Source organism: Podarcis raffonei, chromosome Z (assembly GCF_027172205.1).
Source record: "Podarcis raffonei isolate rPodRaf1 chromosome Z, rPodRaf1.pri, whole genome shotgun sequence".
Taxonomy (NCBI): domain Eukaryota; kingdom Metazoa; phylum Chordata; class Lepidosauria; order Squamata; family Lacertidae; genus Podarcis; species Podarcis raffonei.
In genome coordinates this window covers 30,642,789-30,668,639 of record NC_070621.1, presented here as the reverse complement: position 1 = coordinate 30,668,639, position 25,851 = coordinate 30,642,789, and the positions used below count along the sequence as shown (strand labels likewise).

The window sequence follows — 25,851 nt, the reverse complement described above, 5'->3', positions numbered from 1 at the left end:
TTTTGAGTATTGCAGGACCATGTTATGGAAAGCACTAGGAAGCAAAATTAAATGTTAACATTAGAAACATGGACCAAGCACACACATCCTGATCCTAAATATGCTTCAAAATTTACTTTGGAGCAAGTCTCACTTTATTGGTGCTTATTTTCAAGTTAAGTGGATTTAAATTTTAGGTGCAAGGTCACTTAATATAAAAACAGTACTGGAATGCTATTTCATAATAAAATTAATGCACCCCCCTATGCTGTGTGGCATTTGCCAAGCAGAGATATCATTAGTACTTCCTTTTTGGAGCACGCAGGCAGATGCAGCAAGCTGTTTTACCCTGCTATGTTTCTACCAGCATTGATCCAAATCAGGGTAGCTGTTCTGTTGCTGTTATTTTGAACAGCCTTGTTCCAATACTTGCACTATGATCAGAGTGCAACCATGGGAGCAAGCTGCCTGCTTCCACACAAGCCTGCTAGTAGTATATGTGCATGCACAAACTCACATACAGTGCACACTCAGGAGTGAGGTGATGCCATTTAGTCAACAAGTTCTTCAAAAACACTAAAGGGAGGGGTGCAAGTACACTTGTTAACACAGGTACATACTGTAATACCACATCATGATGGAGCTTAAAATGAATTTAGTTGTACTTTTTGTCTGCTTTCAATATCACTGTTCCAGCTCTCAGTGAACTACTGCAGATTCAATGAACGGGCAATATTGGTTCACTCAACAGAATTTAAGAGGAGGCAAGACTGAATATGAACACAATTTTTAAAATCACACACTAACAATTAAATGAAAAAAGTCTTAACCACCATCTTTTTCTGTAAATGAGAGTTCTGTCTTTGCACTCTTAATCAATTACAATTATAAAAAAAATCTGACGCTTACTGTGATTGTGATTTACAATAAATACTCAAAAACAGTGATCAGGATGTCAACAATTAAAATTTGAACTAAATGATGAGTAAGCAAAACAAATATCTAGCCTGAGCAAGGAATGCAAACTTTTTCAAGAAGCTTGGAGTGCAAGAGATGCATTTTATTGTATGCTCATTACAATGAGTAACACATTTTGAAATAATAGTCCCACATAACAGTGACAATCTTATTTTACATCGTGTACATCATTTTTTACAGCCACATAAAACACAAGGTTTCCCAAAGTTAACTTTCTGAAGTTTAGAAATATAAAAAAAATTTATTCTCAAGGAACTGATTCTCATCTGGTGCAAAAACAAAGTATGAACATTATCTGAAACACAAAGCCACAATATAGTAGCATGAAGTAAAGTTACAATTTATTATGTGAACAGCTGTGTGCAAACATAAAGCAACTTAAAAAAAAAGTTTTAAAAAAGTACACATTATATGCATAACATTTATGAACAGTTTTTAATTATTAAATAGCCCTAGACCAGCTTGTTATATTAAGCGCCATTTTGATTTGCAGCATGCTAACACAAAGCATTGTTTAAAGGGATGCATATTTCAAATGTATACACTGTAAACTGAAGATCCACCTTCAAACTCTAGCGGCAGCATATTGTTCTGGTTAAATACTGCATATATAACTTTCTTACAGATTGAAAATGCATGTTTATAGTATGGTATATGTTTTGTATGAATTGATTAAAAGGTGCAATTTTCATTTCTATATGGAAAGATTTTTAATTTGCAAGGAAGGACCACAGTAGTCTACCCTTGCCAGGAACACTGCCCCCTAAGATTCCATAGGCATTTCCAACTAATGTAATCTTGATACTCTTTTTTTGAAAAAGGAAAACAGTAAAATAGCAAAAAAAAGTGCCAAATCATAGCACCAACAGCCGCAGCCATCAATTTTTTATTCTTTTTCAAAAATATTATAATAATTAGATCGGCCAAAAGGTAATTTTTTTATATGTGCCATACTGAACATTCAACTGCAGTTTTCAGATAAAAAGGGAAATTATATACACACACATCTTCAATCCTAGTACTGAACAACACCTTTTGAGCTCAAAAACAATGCTGTATTTTTAACACCATATCCTGCGATAACATAGGTCAGCAGCTCTGGAAAAAAAAAGTTTAAATATTGCTCATTGAACCTAAATAAAGGAAGGAAACTATGTTTCCTGGTGAAATGTGTGTTTGCTTTAACAACAACAAAAAAGACAGATCTCAAAATCTAACCAATTCTTGTTTCCCAGCACAGTTAAAAAATGTAATGACAAAGCAACTGACTTCTACCTGCATATTGTAGACTTGCCATAGCAAACATTTCTAAAAACTCCCACCCCCAGTTTTCATTAAGGATATAAATGGCGTTATTGATAAAGGGCTAAGATAACGGTCTTAGTATTTTCTTTAGCTTAATTATATATAACACTTTAAACAGAAGACATTCAAGGTCTCTTTCCGCAGCTTTTCAAACATTCATCTCTGCATTTTATAGTGTTCTTTAGGTTTTGATGAGCAACAATCATAGGGCTATGAGATCCCCTGTCAACCCTAATACTTTTAAAGACTTGTAATACAAAGAATGTAAAGTTATGATTTAATATCAAGCTTTGAAACCAGGAGAAACAGTTCATGAGAGTTTTCTTCCCCAATTAAGCAGATCACAGTTTCTAAACCGTTTTCTTCTACAGCTCATATGTTACATTAGGGCCTCTTTGTGATGCCTCATTATATGCTGATTTTTCTCTGATGGTCTACGGAATCCCTTTTTGCAGTACTCACACCTGTGCGGATAGTCTTTTGTGTGTATTGATATGACATGCCGCTTGAAGCCTGATGCATCTGTAGTGCTATACTCACAATACTGGCATTGATAGACTTTCCTTCCACTGTGGGTCTTCATGTGCTTCTTCAGTTCAGTTTGTTGCCTAAATCCTCTCTTGCATCTTTTGCATTTGAAAGGCAGGTCCTTAGTGTGAACTGAGAGAATATGCCCACTAAGTACAAAAGGATCTGAAGTCTTAAAGTCACAGTGCCTGCACTGATGTACCTTTTTACCTTTATGCGTTTCACTGTGCTTCTTGAGCTCCGATGGACGGTGGAAACCTTTTTCACACACCTCACATTTGTGAGGAAAGTCCTTTGTGTGAACAGATATTATGTGCCGTTTCAGGTCACTCGAGTTGGTGCTCTTGTGGTCACAATGTGGGCACTGATGAGTCTTATGCCCTTGAAACAACTCTGTGTGCTGCTGGAGTTCTTTCTCATCTGTGAATGCCTGCGGACAATGTTCACATTTAAAGGGCAGGTCAGTACCATGCTTGGTTTTGATGTGTGTCTTCAAATTAGACTGATCAGCACAACGAAAGACACAATGCTGGCACTGGTAAGGCTTCTCCCCTGTGTGGGTCCTCATATGCTTTTTGAGCTCAGAAGGATGGCGGAATCCTTTCCCACACTCAACACAAACATGAGGGAAGTTCTTGCTGTGAACCGCAAGCAGATGTCTATTAAGCAGTCCTTGCTCTGCTGTCTCATAGTCACAATATTTGCACTTGTGCAATTTAGGTTCCTTGTCCCTTAAGATCAGTTTATTTGAACTCAGTGGGCTTGCTTCTCTGTATCGCCTGGTGTACTCTGTGAATTCATGCGTTTTGTCAACTTTGTTGATGAGCTTATGGCTTTCCAAATGATTATGAAAGCTTACTTTCTTGTTAGTTGTAAAATCACAGTCTGTGCATTGGTATTTCTTCTTAATCATGTGATCTGGGTGGTTTTTCATATGCCTTTTCAAGAATCCCCTGGATTTAAATTTTTTCCCACATATGTGACAAGGGTAGACGGTTAAGGGTTGTCCATCAGGACCTATTATAACAGCTGTTTTAAACAAACAGAAAATATTATGAAATAAATTGTAACAAGAAAAAGAATGATTCTGACATCAATGAAGCAGAACACAGTATCATTTTTAAAAAAAACACCAATCATGTAATGTTTTGAATAAAGAACAGAGCAATCCAAAAGTGGGAGAGTGAGAACTAAAGGCAGATTAATTGCTTTTTCCTATGACCAACTAGGTTCTTGCCAGCAGGGGAGAAAGTATTGGGCCCCCACATTTTGCCTTTTTAATGTTCCTTTCCTATGCTAGGATTTATTTATTTTTAAGTTTCCCTCCCACTGATTTCAATAGGATATCAGTGAAGTGGGAGTGGGTTGAATTCTGTGGATCCAGTCTCAGCACATTTGTGGAACATTCTTTTTGCCATTTTCAAAATCTGTGCTTCCGCAGTCTCAAAGAGGAGGCATACAAAGTTGGATCACCCTCTTCTAGGGTCAACTTCTCTCCCATTCACTAGATCTTAAGAATCCTATTACGACTAGAATTTGTATTTATTGCTTATAATTCTTATAGTCTTTTCACTTTCTATTATTCAACCATATTTTCATTTCTTCATAATTTTGTCAACGTATGCTGAAATTTACTGCTGATAACAATTAAACAAATCTTCACTTCTGAGGATTCACCAAGAGGCACTGAAATTTAACACTTTTACAAAAGAGACTGAGGAATGAAAGACAGTTCTTGTGTCCAAAGCTGAATCTAAGAACTTCAAACTTAGCAAGCTTCTAGCTGGATAAGCTCAAAACACTTGTCATCAATATTCGGGCTAACAAGTATGGAGATTAAGTCCTAAAACAATACCGGAAAAACAACAACTTTACATGGATGGCTTTCAAAGACAACTGACCACCTCAACCAAAATTCCAAAGTCAGGGTAGTACAATATTCCAAAGTGAAAAAGTGTGGTGCTAGAAGGATGATGGTTAAGTCTATTTCCCTGTATCAGTTTTTATTTGAAAAATGGCGTGGGACATTTTTACCAACACATTAAGTTGGCTGGAACAAAAAAACTTCCTAATAAGGCATATTCTATGCACCCTGGTGTTTAGAAGCACACACAAACATCTCCAAGGTTTGGGTATTTATATGTATTCCTGGATAGTTTCTGTTTGACATTTTTACTCCAGTATTTTACACTGGCTGGGGTAAAGAAGTACTTCTATTGAAAAATTCAGTTGATTTCCTTGGAATTTTTATGCGGAGACTTTTTATTTTTGTTTTCAGAAAGAAAACTGTAAATGTTAAGTGGCTGAATTACCGAAACATTGATTTCTGCTGTGCAAATGACTATGTCCCATAATGACTACACTGTAGTCTAATATTGTGTAAATTCTACAATGAAAAATGCACTGAGTGGTGGTTCTTTGCCCTTGCTGATTTTTAAAAAAATAAATCTTTGTGCTGGCTGTGCACAAGCTGACAGTGCAACACAACAAAGAATAATCTCTTTTAAATTACCTTTTAGAAATTTCCAATCCACATGCCTCCTACTACTGTATGTTAATATAACAAGAACTTAGCTACTGCTTATACTTGTAGTATAAGAAAGTCAGGAAATACTCTTCTGACTATGCAGCTAATAAGATAAGAGAAAACTGGATGAAATCGTAAGGTATCTTTTCCCAAAAAAGAAAAACTCCTAACACTGTAAGAATACGGAATCAACTACACTTTTATCTTCTAATTTAAGAATGCTAAAAGCTACAGATAAGTAGGTAAAAGCTAGCCAAGGAAGTCGTTTTACCTGTTTGCCACTGCCTTGCTTCCCCTCTCCTCCTTTTCTTGGCTTTCTGTTTAAGCAGTCTGTTTGTGCTAATGCTATCACAGATTTGCAGGAATTGTGTTGCATTAACATTTTTGTTTTCTAATCTTGCATCCAAGTTGGTTCCTGATGTGAAAGACCAGATACGCATCACAATGTGGCAAGAGGCTCCCTTATAAGAGCTTATTTTGAACACTGAAGCTGTTTAGAGAAAGGACCATCTGTTGCAATTGTGTTTGCACTGAGATTGGGACAATGGGATTCTGCTTCATCATAAGATGCTAGAAACACACACTGGATAATAGCTACATATATTTTTTAATACAACACACAGAAAGCAATGATTTGCTTTTGTTTCTATTCATCTTACACAAGCTGTTCTGAAGCTAAGACTGTGAAGAACAGGAGGAAATACTTTGAATTAATAAATGAAAAAAATGTCAGCCAACATCATTCTCACATTCAGGCTGTGATCATATGCACGTTACTAGGATTTAACTCTCAATGAACTCAGTAGGGTTTATTTCTGAGTAGACATACTTAAGGTAACATATTGAAAAGAACTCCTATAATGAAAGATTCACCGGATCCAGCACTGGGGATAGAGCAGAAAGGCACAAAAATTGCTCCAGCATAGCTTCTTCTTGCTTCCTTTAGCATTTTAATGGAGTATTTCATCCAAAAATGAAACAGAGGTAGCTGTTTGTAAGAGCTGGTGCCAAGTTTAAAAGGAAAGAGGGTTTGTTTTGGGAATGTCACAGCAGGGCTATTGACAGCCCTACGCATAATTGTGTTTTCGTTTACATTGAATTATCTGCTGTATTAATATTAATGTGCCAATTCTTATATAGTTGCTGATGAAGCCTAAATGTAGTTCACAACATCTTTGAAATACTAGACATATGAGCAATTCTTCATCTACTGACCTGTTGTTTGACAGTCTTCATACCTCCGGGGAAGTCTTCTATCATCTCCTAGGGGAACAGGCAGTTCATTGAAACAGTTCACACATTCCAACTGCATAATGATTTCAAAGCAGTCCAACACAGAAAACAACTAAGCTAATCATTTCTATTTCCAAGTTACTTTTTTACCAACCAACCCCCCCCCCAATTTCCCACTAACTTTCACTTTAGATACATGATTTGCTGTCAGTTGCTTCAAAATAAAACTTACTAATAGTCACTGCTTTCCAGACATTCATCTTTTTTATGCCATAAATGTGTCTTCATTATTATTTTTCATTACACACAAAAATAAGTAGCAACTAGCCTTTAAATGTTTGTATGAAGCTATTCTACAAAATAACATTTGCACATTAGTTCACAGCATTAACAGAAACACCATACAACTTGTTAGCACTGAGCCTCTGATTTGTAAGAATCATATGAAGCAGCCTTACACGGAGTGTGACCATTAGTCTTTCCTAGTTTTGTCAACTATGACAGTACCTTTCTAGGGTATTAAGATATTGTCTTTTTTAGCATCTTCTGCTTGCGATCACTTTTTAATAGAGATGCTGTGGATTTAACCTGAGACCTTCTACAAGCAAAGCATATTCTCTACCACTGAGCTACTGTCCCTTCCCATAGGAACATAGGTATGTGCACACATTGCCACACATCAGCAGTTGTTTGGCTAAACAGGGCCTTCAAGCTACAGGCTAACCCTCCGTATTCCCTTTGCTACAATCTTTTATTCCAGTGCAAAGATTCAGACACGCATATATATGTAAGAGGGAACTAAACAGAATGAGGAAAGTTAAAAGGAAGTTTAAAAATTATGCTCTTGCTCAGCCAGTTGTGAGGACATGGGACAGGATGGAAGACATAACAGCAGTCTATATTGCAGCAGACTTGGGCTGCTTAAAAGGGAAAATGTTGGCACTTTAAAAAACCAAAAGGGCAAAATATAAGAGCTTTTCTATTCTGGAGACCATACCACAATTCTGACTACCAGAATAAATTGTTGTCTGCCATGGAAAGTGTGTTAACAGTATTTGTGGGCCTCTGCTTTGTACAGTGGTGAGATAGCACATGACTTTTGTCACATTTTTAACACCATCTGAATTTGCCATCTAGTGAGGAGTTTTTAAAAAAATGAAATATATATTTGTGTTTTGGGGATATGGGTTTCAAATGCTTCTCTAATTTCATTAGGTGAATTCAGCCATTTTTGTAAAATTTTCTGGAAAAAGAGAATGGGGAGCACAGGGGTAAACCTCAGAGGCCTAGGAGCAGCACTTTGAAGTCTAAGTGTAGGTGGGCTGACAATTTCCTATAATTACAAACAGAATATGCAGACACATGCATGAAAATGGGTTCTTTGAGCAAGTGTTTAAAGTTCCCTTACTATTATTAAATATTAAAACTTAAGACTTATTTTTGAAAGCTTCATTTCAATTGCCACATGAACTGCTAAAGGCAGAAAGAACTCTGGAGAGTCTTTAAAACGAATCCATGGTCCTCTGTACAATACGTTTTATTATGCTTTTATGTCCACTAAATGTTAAAATTATTATTTGGGCAGAGATGGGTTAGTGCAATTAGAAAGGAGAGAAGGGACTCTCATGAAGTCATAATCTAGCATCCTACCATAAGCAGCAGCCCATGCAACAGGAACAAAAGTTTTATTCACACCAGTGTCTTCAAGCTGTGCTTCAGGCAGTGATGTTGCTTCTTCTTCACCAACAATAACCTCCATGTAAACTTCATCAGCTATTTCAGCACAACCTATATTTAGTTTTAAAGGGTATAGAAATTAATGACACTATATATGCCATTTTCCAGCTTTGCTCAATTAATTTGTATTTGATTTAGTAGTTATCTCCTAAACCAGAAGCTACCAATCTATTTGTGAAAATCCAAAATCAGAACGCCAGATTCATGAAATTGCCATCAAGAGTTTCCCCTCTATGTTCAAGACTACAAACTGATACATATCTCATAGGAAAGAAGCCCACTTAACTTGGTAGGGGTTGTTTCTCAGCAAGAGCAGACAAGCGGGGAGGGGCGCACCTATATAGCTGACTTCCTGTTAGTGGGGTCAATGTGCATACCAGGAGAAAGCTCTGGTGGGGAGGTTGGTGCAGTACAGGCTGCACCTAGTTCTAAATAAAAATGCTGAGGATTGCATTTCAAAGAAAACTGTCCATCTATGTATCAGATCACAATCCATCTATGTATCAGATCATGATGTGCAATATAGTGCAAACAACAGCACACATGACAAGGTTTGCAATGACCTCTCATTTGCAGTTGATTGAATTTCAGCTTGTTTGTGGACTGGTGCACATAACTTAAGTGGGGTGTGTGTGTTAGGATCTCTATCCTCATTTGAAGTATAAAATAATCATATAACAATATAGGGATAAAATCCCTTCATGTTCACAGTGGTTGTGGGGGGCGGGGAGAGAAATGACAAGATTACTTTTTTAGCAACACAAAAATATAATTCTTACCAATATCTTCATCCTCTTGAGAGGAATCTTTAACAGCCATATAAACCATCTTCTCTCGCTGTACTCTGCCGACGCCTCCTTGCTCTAAAACTCCAGCTACAGAATGCCCATTATGAAAGTCACTCTCTGTTACAATTTCTGTTCCACCTTGAAGAGAATAAGTAATTTTTATTTGATAACATTTTGATAGGAACAGTAAAATGTTTCATTTCTTTTCTGTGTGCTTGATGAAATAACAAGACAACAACTGTCATTAGGGGGGAAAGACAGCACGGTGGGGCAGCATTTTAATTTCCATTTAGCATGACAAATTGTCATGGGTTGGACATATGGGAGAAAGGAACAAACTCAGAGGAGTCCTTACAAGGGCATGGGGAAAAGGGTTGGTTCTGGAAGTTGAGTGAGATAGCCAAGGCAGAACCTGGAGGTGCTTCAAGCTATATGTTATCTATGGGCAGAGTTTTCATGGTTTTGTTTTGGTATCTTAGTTATTTTAGATTCCCTTATGAAAGACAATGGAAGGAATTTAATTGGAAACCACTACGAAGAAGTATTTGTTTTACACAATGTAGGCAACTGGATTTTGTAAACACCACAAACTAGCAACATCAAAAGTTGCGATACTTACCTATTTCCACATCATCCTCAGCTTCAGCTTTAAATATGTAAACTTTAATGACTTCAGAACCAAAACCATCATCTTTAGATACATCATCATGTGAAACCTCAGTGCTGATTTTTAAAGGTGTGTTTCCAATATGGTCTAGCTTTTCCCCAACATCATCCACTATAAAAAACAAACAACAATAAAAACCAGTTAGAAGGAAGCAAGAAGCAAGTATTAGCAATGTTGCTCAATTGTTCTTAGCTCATTTATGCAAAACACAACATGATTCGCAATATAAAGCTGGCATGCAGACCAATCACCTTATTTTGCTTGTTTTGTGAATATTTCACATATGAATAGATTTGTTTTATTTTACTGTTTTAATAAATTTCACCACCAAAAATTACAAGCACACTGTTGAAACGTGTCTGTTACATTATAATCTAGAGCGAGATGAGAACACAACCCTAGAGTCGGATACGACTGGCCAGTACGGGCAGGGGTACCTTTACCTTTACCTTTACCCCAGAATTGTTTTTGTATTGCTGTCCCTTTCTCCATATATATAGTATAAAATGTTAGCGAGTCACTCTGTAAGGCTGTAAGACTCCCTGTAAGACACCCTGTAAGACTCCAGGAGAGATGTAACACTTCAGATTTATAAATCAGAACAGGATAGCATTATCACTCCAATATACCCCTTCCCAACAGGCATTATTAAACTTATGCCAAACTAACCTTAACCACGGTTGGCCTAATGAGGGTTCTTTCTTAACTAGAGTATGCTAAACAATTCTAGATATTGATCACTATGAGTTGTATTCAACTAAGTCCTACTCAGAATAGACCCACTAAAATTATGTATGTTAACTTCTGTGGGTCTACCCAGAGTAAGATTGGTGTTGAATGCCACATTATATCTTGTTTAACTATGCTTCAGGCCAGTGCCAATGCGTATCCTAACCTGAGTTAGACTTACAGTGCAAGCACAGGAAGAAGAATGAAAGAAAGCATGTGATATGGCCTTGCTTCTCATCTTTTAATCATGATTTAAGAGATTTGGAACATTACTTGTATATTGAGCTTAATTCTGAACTCATAAACAACATACCAGTTATTCCCTTTCAATACTATGAGCAGTATCATCAAGTCAAAGTGCTTTAAACTAACAAAATACAGTATAATTTCCTTTGCTTGGAACTTGGAATTAAATGCCCAATATGACACCTCTCTGCAATTGCTCAGCAATAGGCAAATCAGGCTCATTTTCACATAATACATATTTACATGTACTAATGATATGTAACACTTGGATTTAACAGTGCAAATTTGTGTGTGCTCATATTGCCTGTGCTGGATGTCATTTAATACCTGCTAAACAGCAGCAGTATTTGGTGTCATTGATGAAAGTGGTATTACAGAAATCTGTGAACGAATCAGAACACTGCTGGAACTACTGAAAACAGAACTAAATAAAAATAAAAAAGCTAAGCACTATTTTTGTTTTTAAATTTATCAGTAATGCTATTGTGAATCATTTTTTTAAAAAACTTCCAGTTATTTTTAAATGGGTGCTTGGGGTTTTTTTTTTGGGGGGGGGCGTGTTGCAAACTGGGCATTATCCATCCCTCCTTATGCAACCTGCTTGTGAAAGAGGGCACCTCTGTGGCATAAAGTAGCCTTCCCCAACCTTTGGTCCTCAGATTTTGGAATGCAATCTCTGTAATCCCCAGCCAGCATGACCAATGGTTGGGGATGATGAGGACTGCAGCCTAACATCTGGACTCAAGGCTGAGAAGTTTGGCAAGTATAATGGGAGCCTTTGCTCATCAGAGTAAATAGTGTGCATGCTGAAAACTTGGGGGACTGCATTGTTGGGGGACCTCCTCCAATTTGCACAGGAAAGGAGGATTGTGCCACCAGCACAAAAAAAGAGTTGTTCTTTCAAAAATATGGTTAATAAATACCGTATTTTTTGTTCTATAGGACGCAATTTTTCCCCTCCAAAAATGAAGGGGAAATGTGTGTGCGTCCTATGGAGCAAATGCAGGCTTTCACTGAAGCCTGGAGAGTGAAAGGGGTTGGTGCGCACCGACCCCTCTCGCTCTCCAGGCTTCAGGCAGCTATCCGCAAGTCTTCGGACCGCTCTGAAGGCTTGCGGATAGCAGGCTGAAGCCCGGCGAGCGCAGCACCAACTCCCGCTGCACTCGCTGGGCTTCAGGCAGCCATCCGCAAGCCTTCTGAGCACAGCGGGAGTTCCTGCTGTGCTAGGAAGGCTTGCGGATAGCTGCCTGTTCTGGGGGCTGGGGTCGGGGGAAGCTTGGGCTTCCTCGCCCCTAGCCCCGCAAGCTCCGGGAGCGGCAGCGAGGTTGCACGCAATCTTGCCGCCGCTCCTGGACCTGTTCTGGGGGCTGGGGAAGCTTGGGCTTCCCCCGTCCCTAGCCCCGCAAGCTCCGGGAGCGGCGACAAGGTTGCGCACAATCTTGCTGCCGCTCCTGGACCTGGAGGGGGGGGAATAAAATGTTTTTTCTTTATTTCCCCCACTAAAAATGAGGTGTGCCCTATGGTCCAGTGCGCCCTATGGAGTGAAAAATACGGTAACTCCTTAACTACTCACTTAATGGAGAACCTAATCCCAGATTGGAACAATGAACATTTTATTCTTCTATAATAGTCCCTTGTTTTTAAAATGCAAAGTATTCTTTTTAAAATTACATGGATCAGTATTATCAGTATACCTATGTCACAGTGGGATTTTAAAATGGCAATATTCTCTATAGAGAATATTGGTGATAAAAAGTAATGTGTAAACGCTTGTGGCTAGAAAGCCTAAGAATTACAAACTATTCATTAACAGTGAAGCAGTAATTCAGCAATCAAAAGATGTGTACTCAAATGTCAAAACTAAAAGATGGTAAGCATGCATAAAATGTGACATTTTTGAAGTTAACATTAGTGCCTTGCCTATTGTTTTTTTTCTTCTGTTTCCTTCCTTCATGGTTCTGGTTGAAAAACCCCGTTTGATGCAGAACAGCCCAGTTCTGCAAATTTTCATGCACTGGTTTAATTTGAGACATCAAACATAATTCTCGGAGAACAAGTATAAGGCAATAAGAACATAATTGTAAACCATAAGGCAAAGAATACCATTAAAAATTCAAAGTTCCTGAGATGCTAAATGCATAGGAATAAGCAAAAACAAAATGACAATGCTTAATCTCTAGCTGAGAAAAAAAGTGAAGAAAAATGGGCAGGCATTTTTTTGAAATGAACCAGTCTAGTTGCTCCTACCTGTTGGTGTTCTTAGCCAATGAGTGAAGTCAGAGCTGTGACTGATGAGTTGTTTGGATACTAGGCAACGTAACTGCCTTTCACCCTCCACTTTAGTATGTTTCTTACTTCTGTCTTATTTGCTAGTCCCTGGATCTACACAACTGCTGTTCTAACTGTTTTGTTTTGCTGCCTGCCAGCCACACAGAGCAATATGCAGGTAGCCACTTGAACTGCTTAAAAACTGGGAGTAGAAGAAGCAACTCCCCAATAACTGCCTGTGGGCCATATGGAACAACTTTTTGAAAATGTGAGAAAAAACTTATGGGAATCCTGCTGATGCCGCACTGTTTGTTTAGTTTGCCTGCTGGAACATGCAGTGGAAAGCTGCTTAAGAGGCCTCCACTGAATACAGGAGTGGGTGTGGATATGGTAACCCTTTTCTTGTTTTTGCTGCATACCCTACAACACGGATTGTCCCAAAGTTGTGGGATGGACTCATTACAGAGGTGTCATAACAATAAATTAATTCTAGCTATTCCCAAATTGTGGAAGCAGTAATGCTGAGTCATTATTTTTATCATCACATTTTTCCTGATTGTTTCCAAGTTGTTGTTGGGGGTGCATTTTAGAGGCATCATTATCATCACGAACTTTTCCTCCTGTGTGGTGCCTAGCAAGGATTGCTCCCAATATGTTTTCGGAAGGGAGTGTTCAGTACAAAGGCCAGAAACATTACTATTATCATCTCCTCATACAGCCCTAATTTTGAAAAAAAAAACTTCTAAATGACAGTCAACCTCAAGCATTGCAATGTTCAATGCCTACTGTGGTGAGTTTTATATTCATTTTGTTATTTTCCTTGTCTATCTATTTTTTCTATTCAATGCAGATAGCAAGAAAAGAAAAGAAAAGAAAAGAAAAGGCTTGCCAGCTAGCATCATGCCTTTATTTGTGGCTATGTATGTATATGGCTGGCTATAGCAATTTAAAATTATTTCAGGATTCAGTTATATTTTATTTTCCAGTTCTAATCTATAGCAGCACACCAGCAACAAACATAACATCCAAGACTTAACAGCGTTTGGAAAAGTAGAAAGCATTTCAAAACTTATTTGCTAACAAATTAACACAAAAGAATAGCTTTTCCTCCATTTTTGAACCATGTTCTATTCCTGTCTGGTTTCTTTTTCTGCTCTTTTGGAAGTGCCAGCCATTTTCTGACTGGTGCCCTTAGCACCTTCTTAAAATTCCAAATGTTCCTTCAGGCTAAAGTGTTGGAAACCAGTGGTTTGCATGTCATCCAAACCAGAGAGGTGAAGGTATCTCCTCTTTATCCACCAAGGTTGTTTTACAGGTGTGTATTGTAGTTAAAGAGGAGAGATCTTTTTTTAAAAAAAAGAAAAACTTTTATTGGTTTTCAGAAAAGGAAATACTCCCCAAAAGTAAAATACAAAATATAACAATACAACCAAAAAAAGAGGTAAGTAGCATGTTGTATGGCTTTCATATTATTATTATTATTTTAAAAAATTCTATACCACCCTTCATTCGAGGATCACATATGACAAAGGTGCTAACAAGGAGAGACTTTAACCACAATCCCGGGTTCTGATGACATACTAAATGAAACACTGGCTTAGATACCACTCTATGCTGAAAGGACCGAGGAGAAGCAAAGGAAGTACAAGTTCCTCTCTTGAAACAAGCAGGTTTGCACAGTCCTAGCAAGCCATAATATGGTGAATGAGGTTGCTGAATTCCTAAAAAAAAAAAAAAATTCTCCTCTGTAAATTTCAGTGCATGATTTATGCATGAGATGAGATTAGACATTAAGTCACTGAGTTGATGATAAGAACTGAAGTATTCCAGTGGTCAAGTGTAATTATATTCTTCACCATTTCTTGCCCATTTATCCTATATAAATGTATTCTATCAAATAGTAACTATATGGCGTGGCAGGTGGGGGGAAGCCAGGAAAAATATTTTTATCACAAAAATAGTATCTTCAGGTAAAACATTAGTACCAGCATTATTGTAACACATTAAAAAACACATAACTTACCTCTCTTTCTCTCCCAAACACTTCTGTTTAAAATTGTTAAGTCTTGCCTGAAAGGCAGCAGCATTACAACAGGCAATATAATAATGAAGTAGTATCTTGAAATGATCATCCGTGGTTCAAAGGTGTGTACCACACAACAAATTCACACCTGCTTAACAAAGTCCTTTAAACATAATAAAGTTTGCATCCAGTCACAAAATGTCTGCAATGTAGGATATTTTAATTGAATATAGTAATTTCTGCTTTTAGAATGTCTAGTCTTGCAGACAAAACACTCTTCCCTGTTCAGGTGGTTCAAGCAGTAGGGAGTGCAGTGGTACCTTGGTTTAAGAACAGTCCTGTTTAAGAACGATTTGGTTTACGAACTCAGCAAAACCGGAAGTAGTATCCCGGTTAGCAAACTTTACCTTGGTCTAAGAATGGAATCCAAACAGTGGAAGGGCACCAGCGGCGGGAGGCCTCATTAGGGAAAGCGCGCCTCCCGCGGTTTTGGTTTAAGAACAGACTTTCAGAACAGATTAAGTTCGTAAACCAAGGTACCACTGTACTAACATTTCTTTCCCACACATACTGCCTTAAAAATGTGGAACAGTGACATGGATTTAGTCGGATGCAAACAGAGGAGACATTTAGGATACAGTCCTACACACACTTACCGGAAAGTAAGCCTGACTGAACTCAGACAGGATTACTTCTAAGTAGATATTACATTGTTAAACTCTACTGAAAACAGCTGCTTGAAAAGAAAGCTTTTCAGCTGGAATCACAGGAAGTCAGGAAATAGCATACTGTTTCTGAAGTAGTTATCAACGTTCTGTGTTATTTTTATTTATTTATTTATTCAAGGTGTTTATATATTGCTTTTCGGGTAGACCTTACAAGTGGTTACAAAACATTAATTTATCACACTGTTGTTGTTTTTCCATTTTTTAAAGCCCTTGTTACAGAGACATGTTAGGTGCTTAAAATATTGGAAACAAGGGGTCAAATAAAAATGTCGCAAACGTGCTCACATTTTTCAACTCTTGCAAGGTATTTTAAGGGATGCTGCCATATTTTGTGTGTGTGTGTGTGTGTAATACTTCAGACACTATAGAAATGTACTGTATCGATCAACCATAGCTTGACATCTAAGTTAATTACTTATGTCAATTCCATTCAATATGCACACTTTGGATTCCTCCTTCAACCTATGCTTCTTTCTCAACAAAATATACCTAGGTGTAACAAGATTTGCACAGACATCATCATAATTATATAGATACGAACTAAATGAAGAAATTTCAGTTTCATGCATTAATAATCCCACAACTCTCCTCACCAAAATTTTCATTTTAAAGTAATAGCTGCAGGACTATTACTTTCTGGTCTGGTCCACATAGTAAACCCATTAGTGGAAGAAACTGAATAAATTCTGTAAATTCCAGTTATATTATATTGTTGCTCTCAGCACAAGTAAGTGTGAAGGGATTGTTTGCAAGAGAAATTCTGCAGAAAAGCCTGTTTACCAAAGAAGAAAAAGGGTAATATTTGCCGCCTCTAACTTACCTTTTCAGCTGTTTCCAGATGTGAGATGTTCAGATTCACTGTAGATTGCCAGCTCTCAATTCATATGTCTCAGCATACACTATGCTGGTGATGTCACACCAAGCACAGAAGTCCATGAGACGTAGTTTTACAGTTGTGCTTTTATTAAGTAAGTTTAAATTTGCTTTACCTAGGTTCTATCTCAGTAGAGAAATGTATTCTTAATTTTAGCAAACTATGCAGCACCATATTGCAGGACTAGGTAACTTTTGGCCAGCATACGAGATGTGGCTTAGCCACCCATATTATGGCTCAAATAATAATTTCTGAACATGTGGTCTACAGCATGACCCACAATGTGAATCTAAACATTGCTTGTAAGAAACTCCACTACCATTCCAGATTGCCGTGATGACATTACTGGTGGTGGAATCCTTGCTAAGGGAAGTGGCGTGACACCACAAAAAAGTTGTCAACCTACTATACTGTAGTAAGCAATAAGAATAAGATTGGACCCTGTTATTACTAGGTTTTTTGTTGTTTTTATGATACTTTTTGTTTTTACTGTTTTCATGTCTGCATTTTTGTATACCACTTAGAGACTTTCAATTTTAAGTTGTTTAGAAATTGCTTTAAATAAAATAACAGATTTTTGAAAGAAGCTGGTAGTGGAATATTATGTTACCCCTAAAGAACAGCTGCAATGGGTAGCATAGGATTACCAGTACTGTGCATGCAGGGCTATCATATGGATCAAGAGCTAGCAATCCACTGTGGATGTTTGAACATCACAAACATAAAAAACAAAAACAAAAAGATATTTCATTATTTGTGTGGGGTTTTTTTAGCTTACACAGACTGATGTCTTCCTTGTAACAGTTGTCATACCATGTTAGTTTCCCTCAGCAAAATCAACAAAGGAGTCTTGGTGGCACCTTAACGGCAACACAAACAAACATCTTTCTAGCTCAGAAAACCCTGCATGCATCTGATGAAGTGGGTCATAATCCACAGAAGCTCATGTCATGGTAATTTTGTAAGTCTTTAAAGATGCCACAAGCCTGTTGTTCTTACTATCTGATCTTCAATTCATGTACCTTGGAAGTCGAACGGAATCTGTTCCGGAAGTCCGTTCGACTTCCAAAACGTTCACAAACCAAAGCATGGCTTCTGATTGGCTGCAGGAAGCTCCTGTAGCCAATCAGAAGCAGCGGAAGCCCCATCAGACATTCAGGTTCCAAAGAATGTTCGCAAACTGGAACACTCACTTCCAGGTTTGCGGTATTTGGGAGCCAAAACGTTAGACTTGCAAGGTGTTCGGGATCCAAGGTACGATTGTATTGCCACTAATTCCCATAACTGCCCATTATAAAATTAGTTTTTTGTTTTTGTTGTTGTTTTCAAATTAACCTTTAAAAATGTCTACTTATTTAACATTGAAGTATTCCATTTGGAAATGTGTTCTAAAGAATGCAAAGAATTGAAGTGTTGTATGTGCACTGCTATGGAACTTTTTTGTTTTGTTTTTGAAGAGTCTTTCATAAGAATTGTCAAGTCCTCCCAGCCATGGTTCCAAGAATATATATATATTAGAATGTTGTACTGTTCCCATAAACCTCTTTAACTGTGAAAACAAAATCTCACTGTGAGCTGTATTCTATCCTATCGTGTTCTTCTGCTGATAGAAGGCTCTTTGATCTAAGAGGTTTCTGTTAGCAGAAAGGGAAGGTAGAATTTATTTTCTCAAATTCTCTTTCCTCTGCAACTCCTCCAAAATCTGCTCAAGAGAGCTGGTGAACCCTTTGGAAGTGAAGTAGGAAGTGTGAATAATTGCAGGAGAAAGGGGAATTTGCAGAAATTTCCATTTTGGCTCGCGGAAGCCTCTTCTCAATCCAACAGTATTCTTTAAGCAGAGGGGTAAAATTGGATAAAGATTTATGTACACTAGCCACCTACCGCTACTAACTAGAAACCATTTTAAAGCAGTATTGAGTATTTTACGGTTGTAATGCTATTTCTTCCAAAATTTTATTGGGAAAATTATATTCAAACTAACAACCAATTATACTTCATAACCTCTCATCACTGGATCACTTCTAGTCTGAAAAGACTCAAATGTCATATAAACCTTAACTTACAAGATATCATTAAGTAGTCTTCAGATGTGCTCTTGCCATCATCATCATCTTCAGTCTTTATAGTAACTGTAGAACCAGGAACAGTGCCAGCTGCCTGAATCACAGTTTCTGTATCTGAATTGGTTACAAGAACCTCTTCTGAAACCATTGTGGGAGAATCTGCTCCTGACACAGAATCTTGTACCACATGTTCCAAATGACCATCAGGGCCCGTAACAAGATCAGCCACAAAAACCTGATCAGGAACTCTAACAGTTTCTGTAATTAGATCTGAAGTCAAAACATGATCACTGGTATCTAGTGCTTCTTCAATAGCTACATCAGCCTCCAATACAGATTCAGGAACTATCACCCCTTCTGTGACAACATCAGTTTCGGTTATGATATCAGGTCCTTGGACAACTTCAGCCGCTAAGCCATGATCAAGAGTTATTCCATCATCTGTGACAACATCGGAAACAAGTACAGCTTCAGGAACTGACACAACAATATGATCTCCATCAATGTGAGCAGTACCAGCCATTCCAGCCACTATGAAACAAATGTAAATGAGATAAAGTATTATTAGTTATATTGCTGTAGAATACTATGCATCTAAGAAATACATAGAATGAATGCAGTCAGACAAACTACTCTCCTACCTTTCATTACATTTAATTTTAGTTTAAGGAGGGCATATTAGGAGAGTGTTCTGTAATTGAGCTATCCTCCCCATAGGTAGGATAGGTGACAGTAGCTCATGTGAAGTCTGGTCTTCTGAAGGGAAGGGGAGGTTTTGCTGGAAATATTTGATAACCATATTCAGAAAAAATGGTGACATTCAATAATGTCCGCTTGCTTGTGCAACAAAACGCCACTACCACAATGAAGTTTTTGGTTTCTATTCTCCAGCCCCCAAGATCTGCTCCAAAGAGTCATCCAACCCTCTGGATCATATTTTAGGTGCACATGAAGACCGCAGGGTGAGGAGACAAAAAAGAAATCCCACTACAGGAGCAGGCACCCTCTTGTGCTATCCTAGATATCACCCAATGCTTAAGGAATTCAATTAAGTTGTTCAATTATATCATTATGCATATAATGATCAACTTTGGCAAGTATTTGTGCTATAGTACAACACACCTACTAGAGATTAAAAATCAGTACATTCAAAGAACTTACTTCTGAGTATACATGCTTAGGTTGTTATAGAGCAATTCTATACACAAGAAGCTGGTGTAAAGCAAGCCAGTATAAGTTAACTGGCTTACACCAGAAAGTTACACCAGATTCAAATGCTATTCAGGAGCACAGTTACTGCCCTAAGTCTGGCAGAGAGAAAACAAGCCTTACAAATATATATTTTTTGAGATATAGTACCTTTTTTGCTAGCTTGACTTATGCCAGATCACATGACTGAGCTGAACGGGTTACGATCCAGCCTAAGTCTCTCTAATTCTGCACACACCATGTTATTTTTACAAGACTTATGCCAGCTTAAGATCCACTGGGCTCAAGTGAGTCAGTTGAGTTACAGCTGAGCTGCGATGGGGGAGATAAACTGGTGTGCAATGAGTAAGAGAGTTAAACCAGCATAACCTAGCTGTGCTGGAATCTCCTGGATGAGCTGAAGATTTGATGGATCCTAACCCACTCATCTTGGCAGATCTAGTTATAGAATTGCTTTCCTAGTATATGGAATACAACTAATTAAAAAATAATTTTAACTCTCTACTGCCATCTAATATTGCGGATTCCATTATTTCAAAAATTAAATGCAAGAATTATTTATTATAAACAATTGTGTATACTGCAGTCCATACACATTCCCCATGCCTCTGGTCTACTAAGGCAGCAAGCCAGCAATACTGCTACGCAGAAGAGGTAGCCAAAAGTGTCAGCCACCCACTGTGGTACAGCGACTCTCAGGCTCCTCTCCTACTATCTATGCCATGTTTTGCACCCATGCCATTCGTTATTCATTCATAATATACAGCAGGTGATTAGTAAACAGTCAAGTTAAAAATAAAAGTTTGTTGTTGTTTTACCAAAATCCTGCATAATCATAGTGTGAGGCATTTTGGACTCCTGTGTCTGCAACCCAAGACTTCCACCACCTGGATCCATAATCTTCTATGCTCACAAACTGAGAAAAGAAAGTGAATAGAAATTACTACTTGTAGTAACATAACTATCTTAGAATGTGTTTCATACAGAATTCAGTGCACACATATTTAGCAAGTGCATGTGTGCATCTTCTTCTTACTAGACTTTACACCAAGAGCAAATATCAGCATGACTCCTCAGCCTCTCCTGGTAGGGCAGGGGAGATAAAATAATGAATGCATTTATTTTGTGCTTTGACAGCTAACAATTTTTGTTGCAGTTTTTGCACATTTATAGAGTGTGAAATAGTAAAGAGTCATGTAACAGGTGTGTAAAGCCACTGGGAAAAGGCTGCAGCAATAATTTTACCACCACATAACAAAGACCATTTCAGGTTCTCTGTCCATAAACATACCTGCACAATGACAGCTGCCAGAATCCTATACGTGCACAATTGGAAGGAAGAAAAAGTCCCAACCAAAGAGGAATGGGTTGCAAACCTAAAGGACTATGCAGAACTGGTGAAGTTGAGAGTGAGAGACCAAAGTGACCAACTTTTTATTGAAGAATGGAAACCCTTTTTGCAGTATTTGAGAAAAAACTATACTCAAAATTATGGACAGGATTTGAACTATGAGCAGTGGATTGAGAATGACAATAAATGTAACAAAGGAAACATGTATTAGATATAGTTTGACATATAATACAACAGAATATGGGTGGTAATAAAAACAGCACAGAGGTAAGGGTGGGAAGTCACCTTGTTCGTTTTGCAAAAGAAACATATCTTGAATTTGAGGTTAATGTGTTTAAGCTTTTAAAATTGAATAAAATGTATTATTACATAAAAAAGGAATATGTAGCACCTCACACAGGTATGAATCAACGCATGGTATATCCCTCAGCATTGTTAACATTTGTGCCTATGTTCACCAGAATCCCACAGTGTCTGAATGAGACAAACTGGAATCTTCCTGATTGCCCTACCCTTCCTTTCTAATCATCCTTTAGTCACGGTGGGCCAGTGTGAGAAAAAGGATGGCCCCGAGATGGTCCAGTCAACAGGGCTTTCCTCTTACGTTTTACTAACCATGCTCTAACCTTGTGGAGCAGTAAGTAGCAACCTGCCTTATGCTGAATAATTAAGGCTTCCATTTGTTGCCCACATCCCAAGGAGTAACTTGGGGGAATGGAAGATATCACCTATGTGATTTCAGGGGCTTATGACATATTTATTTATACCTTAACCTTCTGACCATGCACACAAAAGATAATTTCCGCTTATCTTCCAACAATGCATGTTTACAGGTAAAATTAACTGAGCAGGGCCTGAATAGCCTTGTTCAGTACTGTATGAAAAGGAGTGCCACCTCGGAGGAGTACCCAATCTAGCAGATCAGGACAAGTGTTCGCTCTGTGTGAGAAAGTGAATGTGTTGCTTCATTTTTATATGTGAGAAGAGCGTATGACAGTGACAGGAGACCCACCAAAAGTCATATTCACAAGGCTCAGAAAAACCTGGAGCTAGCCCTGGTTCAATGGGGGCTTGCTCCTAAGAAATGTCCACAGCAAGGGTAGGCACATCTTTCTGTTAAAGGGCCACATCCTGGTACTGAAATTGCAGGGTGGGCAATAAATAGCACTGCAAGCATTCCACTCATGAGGGATCCATCTTTTTGCAAGGCATATAGAGTCCCTCCTGGGCAAGACCACATCCCTGTCAACAGCAGTAACTCTGAGTCACTCAGCTGTTAGGCAGCAAATGTTTGCAGGTAGTTGTTGTTTTTTTTAAAGTGGCTGCTGCAGCTGCAATTGTCTCGCCCGCCACTTTCCCAACCAGCACAGCAGATGAGCTAAGCAGGACCAAGTCAACAGAGCTGCCATTAGGCACTAATAATAATAATAATAATAATAATAATAATAATAATAATAATAATAATAATAATTTATTACTTATACCCCACCCATCTGGTGGGGTTTCCCCAGCCTTTCTGGGCGGCTTCCAATAAGAGATAAAAAATACATTAAAACATCAGTCGTTAAAAACAGGGCTCCCTTCAGACGTCTTCTAAACATCAGATGGTCCTTTATTTCTTTTTAAAGTGTGGAATTACAGGTGCTAACAAAGAAACACCTAAATTTTGTACAATTATTTTGTACAACCAGGCATTTTGCACAATTAAATACAAATGGAAATGTCCAGGACAAACATATATGGAAAAGGACTTGACCTACCCAATGAAGACTGTGGATGCAAAATTATACTTCCCCAGGTAAAAATAAACTATGCTTGCTTGCAGTAAGAAATCTAGGTCTACAGCCCTACTGAATGTCAGCTGCACTTACTTCCCACAGCAAAAAAGTCTGTTGCAGCGGAACACAAGATCAGATGTTTTTAATCATATGCATCCGATGAAGTAGGCTCTAGGCCATTGAAGTTTATAGCATAAATCTGCAGCATCTTAAGGAAGTCAAAAGATTGGGTTGGGATTTTTTTCTGAATCATTTCCCAGTAAACCCGAACAGGCTAAGCTCTGCAAAACTAAAGCACACGGGCGAGCGAGTTCCAACTGAACTTAAAAGTAAACATGCAGAGGAGATCGGACTGCTTATGAGAATCAAAAACACATGTTCGAGACCAAGGCGCGTTGCTTTGCTACCTAAATTTATATGCTTCATTTCTATAAGGCTTCTAGCTTGCTATTCCTCAGCGCGCAACAGACAGCTGGGGAAATGCGCGTGCATGAGACGGAGACGCGCATACTATATACAAACACACACAAAAACACACACACACAACCCTCCTCTTCCTCTCGCTTCCAATCAGCGCCCGTGATGAGCAAACAATAAAGCGGCGCTTTGGAGCCCGAGTCGGGCAAAAGGGGGTGGGGTTGTACCCATCCTTCCCCGGGGCGGTGTTGCGCGGCCGAGGGAGGGCAGGGAGCCAGCGGTGCCTAGCGCGGGGCCCGAGAGGAAGCACGGCAGCGAGGGGGCCCGTCGGCTGTGGGAGACAAAAGACTCTCTCGGGGAAGGCGGGAGGCGGCTTCCACCAGGGACAGCTCCCCTAGCAGGAGTTGCGAGGTGGGAAAGCAACGCTTTCCCCGCATCCCCGGGCCTCGTCTTCACCGGACTGCCGCCGCTTCCTTCTCTCCCCCCCTTTCTGTCGTGCTTCTACGTCCCGCGGCACTATGAGGCGCAAGAGGGAGGACGGTTTGTCTGATTGCTACAGCCGATGGGTGTCAGCGGGCGGGCGGGCATGTGTGTGTGTGTGTACGCGGGTTTAAAGAGCTTCTGTAAGGTGGAGGGAGACGAGGGCCTCTGCCGAGCTGCGCTTCTCTGCTGCAACGGGCGCCATTTTATTTTCCGCCATTTTCTGGCCGCCTTCGGGCCCGGCCACAGCCCCGGCCGAGCAGTATGCGGAGGGCGAGAAGCCCGAGCGCTCGCTCGCGATCGCCTGGCTGTGAGGCGCGAGCCGGTTCATACGCTTCGTATTTTTGCTTCGGTTTTTTAAATAAAAAAAAAAGGCGGTTGTTTAGATGAGCGGCCCTGTAGGCCTCGGGGCGCGGCCTGCTCCGGGGCCTAAGCGGCCTGGCGCCTCCTCCCCCGCCGCCTCCCCGTTTTTTAAAAAATAAAATCGAATTTCTGCTCAATTCCCTTGTCGCGGCTGAGCGCACATCCCCTTCCCCGCTTCCCCCCACACCGCCGCCGCTCTCCTCCTCACCTTCGCTTGGCGGGCTCGGGCCCGAGCGGGTGGGGAGTGCAGGCCCGAGGACCCGGCCGCCTCGGCTGTCGCTTTTCGGGGCCTGGCATTCGGGGTCCGCCAGGTCCGAGGCCTGCACCAATCACAGGCTAGGGCTAGGAAACGGCAGGCGGGCGGGAGCGCGCGCGGCCTGCTCACTCGCAAACTCACTCCCCCCTCCCTTTCTCTCTTCACCCTCGCCCCCCCCAACGCAACCACCAGCAGTCTCGCGACCAGCCGTTGCTGGAACACACGTCACCCAGGCGCAAGCATCAACCGCGCGCACTTGCGCGCCCCCCTCATCTTGTTTAACCCCCCCATCTCTCTCATCTTCTGAGACCCTGCCGCCGCCGCCGGTGTCCAGAGCATGCGTAGCAAAAGCGAATGAGGCTTTCTATATGCCAGTACTTTCCTTGCCATTAGTTGTCGCGCGCAGGGGGGGGGGGGGGACGGGGAGCCCAAGCAAAACAAAAGCCCGTCGAGAGGCGCCCTGGATTGACTGCAGTGACTGGGGAGGGGGGAGGATCGCGGCCACCGAAGATGCGCGAGCGCTCGGTGGTCCGTCGCTTCATGCCATCGCTGACCAGAAAGGAGGGGTGATGTGGTCTTGACGATACCCCAGAAAAATAAATGATGGAAAATAACCGACCTGATTTTTTGGGGTTGGGGGTGGGTGGGTACGGCAGGAGTTCTGATCTCGAAACCCGCCCCAGTCAAAAAAAACCCACGGGAACTTAACAGGTCATTTCATCACCGTTACAATAAAGGATAACTGAGTTTGGTACCTCAAAACGCGTCGAATGGTTATTTCAAAGAGGCAATAAAAGACATGGCAGGTGTCCCCCTCCCCACAAAAAACACACAACCGAGTTTCTCTACCGTTCGCTTTTTCTCATGTCCAAGTCGTGGTTCTTGCTCCCCCAACTCGTTTTTAAACGTCGCCGCGGTTGTATCTGGCCAGCCCTTTAAGGAATCTTTTGTCCCCTCAGCGGTTGGCAAAGGGGTCGCGGCTGCCATCCTAACCAAGGGCTACTTTGGAGTAAGCTTTGTGGAACCCAGTGGGCTTGCTTTTTAAGTCGGCAAGCCTTCGGATCGCACCCCAAGCCTCGCTGAATATTCAGCTGGGCTTCGGACGCATAAGATGGCGCTGTTGCTCTCCTTTACTGGAGAGTTTCCCATTTGAAAATAGGAAACAGCTAATCACCCTGAACCCAGAGTATTTTAGGCTATAATCCTCGACACACTAATTACGTTCACTGAGATCAAATAATAAAGTTGGGAGGAACCCCAAGGGTCATCTAGTCCAAGCCCTGCTATGCAGGAATTTCAACGAAAGCAACTGTGATAGATGGCC

The 25,851-nt window shown here is 40.0% G+C and overlaps 1 protein-coding gene across 6 annotated transcripts; it reads right to left on the bottom strand.

Annotated features, from left to right (window-relative positions):
• Positions 1-1,018: 1,018 nt before the first annotated feature.
• Positions 1,019-25,401, bottom strand: ZNF711 (zinc finger protein 711). Of its 6 annotated transcripts, none has more exons than XM_053374507.1 (9): positions 25,377-25,401; positions 20,701-20,798; positions 18,674-19,204; positions 9,695-9,853; positions 9,067-9,213; positions 8,201-8,338; positions 6,533-6,580; positions 5,589-5,732; positions 1,019-3,819 (listed from the first exon to the last, which is right to left on the bottom strand). In XM_053374507.1, the coding sequence occupies exons 2-9, from the start codon at positions 20,777-20,779 to the stop codon at positions 2,642-2,644; spliced, it is 2,424 nt and encodes an 807-aa protein (XP_053230482.1). In that variant the 5' UTR covers positions 20,780-20,798; positions 25,377-25,401; the 3' UTR covers positions 1,019-2,641. The 6 variants fall into 6 exon arrangements, with proteins under 6 accessions (XP_053230482.1, XP_053230479.1, XP_053230483.1 ...); XM_053374504.1 differs by lacking the exon at positions 25,377-25,401 and adding an exon at positions 24,480-24,680; XM_053374508.1 differs by lacking the exon at positions 25,377-25,401 and adding an exon at positions 24,480-24,680 and having other exon boundaries at positions 6,533-6,577.
• Between the last annotated feature and the right edge of the window lie 450 nt (positions 25,402-25,851).

What these genes read in the sequence shown, in the direction of transcription:
- ZNF711 (XM_053374507.1), bottom strand. Translation starts at nt 20,779, where the DNA reads ATGGATCCAGGTGGTGGAAGTCTTGGGTTGCAGACACAGGAGTCCAAA. An exon ending in TATGATTATGCAGGATTTTG is followed by an intron (nt 19,205 to 20,700) that starts GTAAAACAACAA and finishes TTTGTTTCATAG; the next exon opens with TGGCTGGAATGGCTGGTACT. An exon ending in TCAAGAGGATGAAGATATTG is followed by an intron (nt 8,339 to 9,066) that starts GTAAGAATTATA and finishes AACTAAATATAG; the next exon opens with GTTGTGCTGAAATAGCTGAT.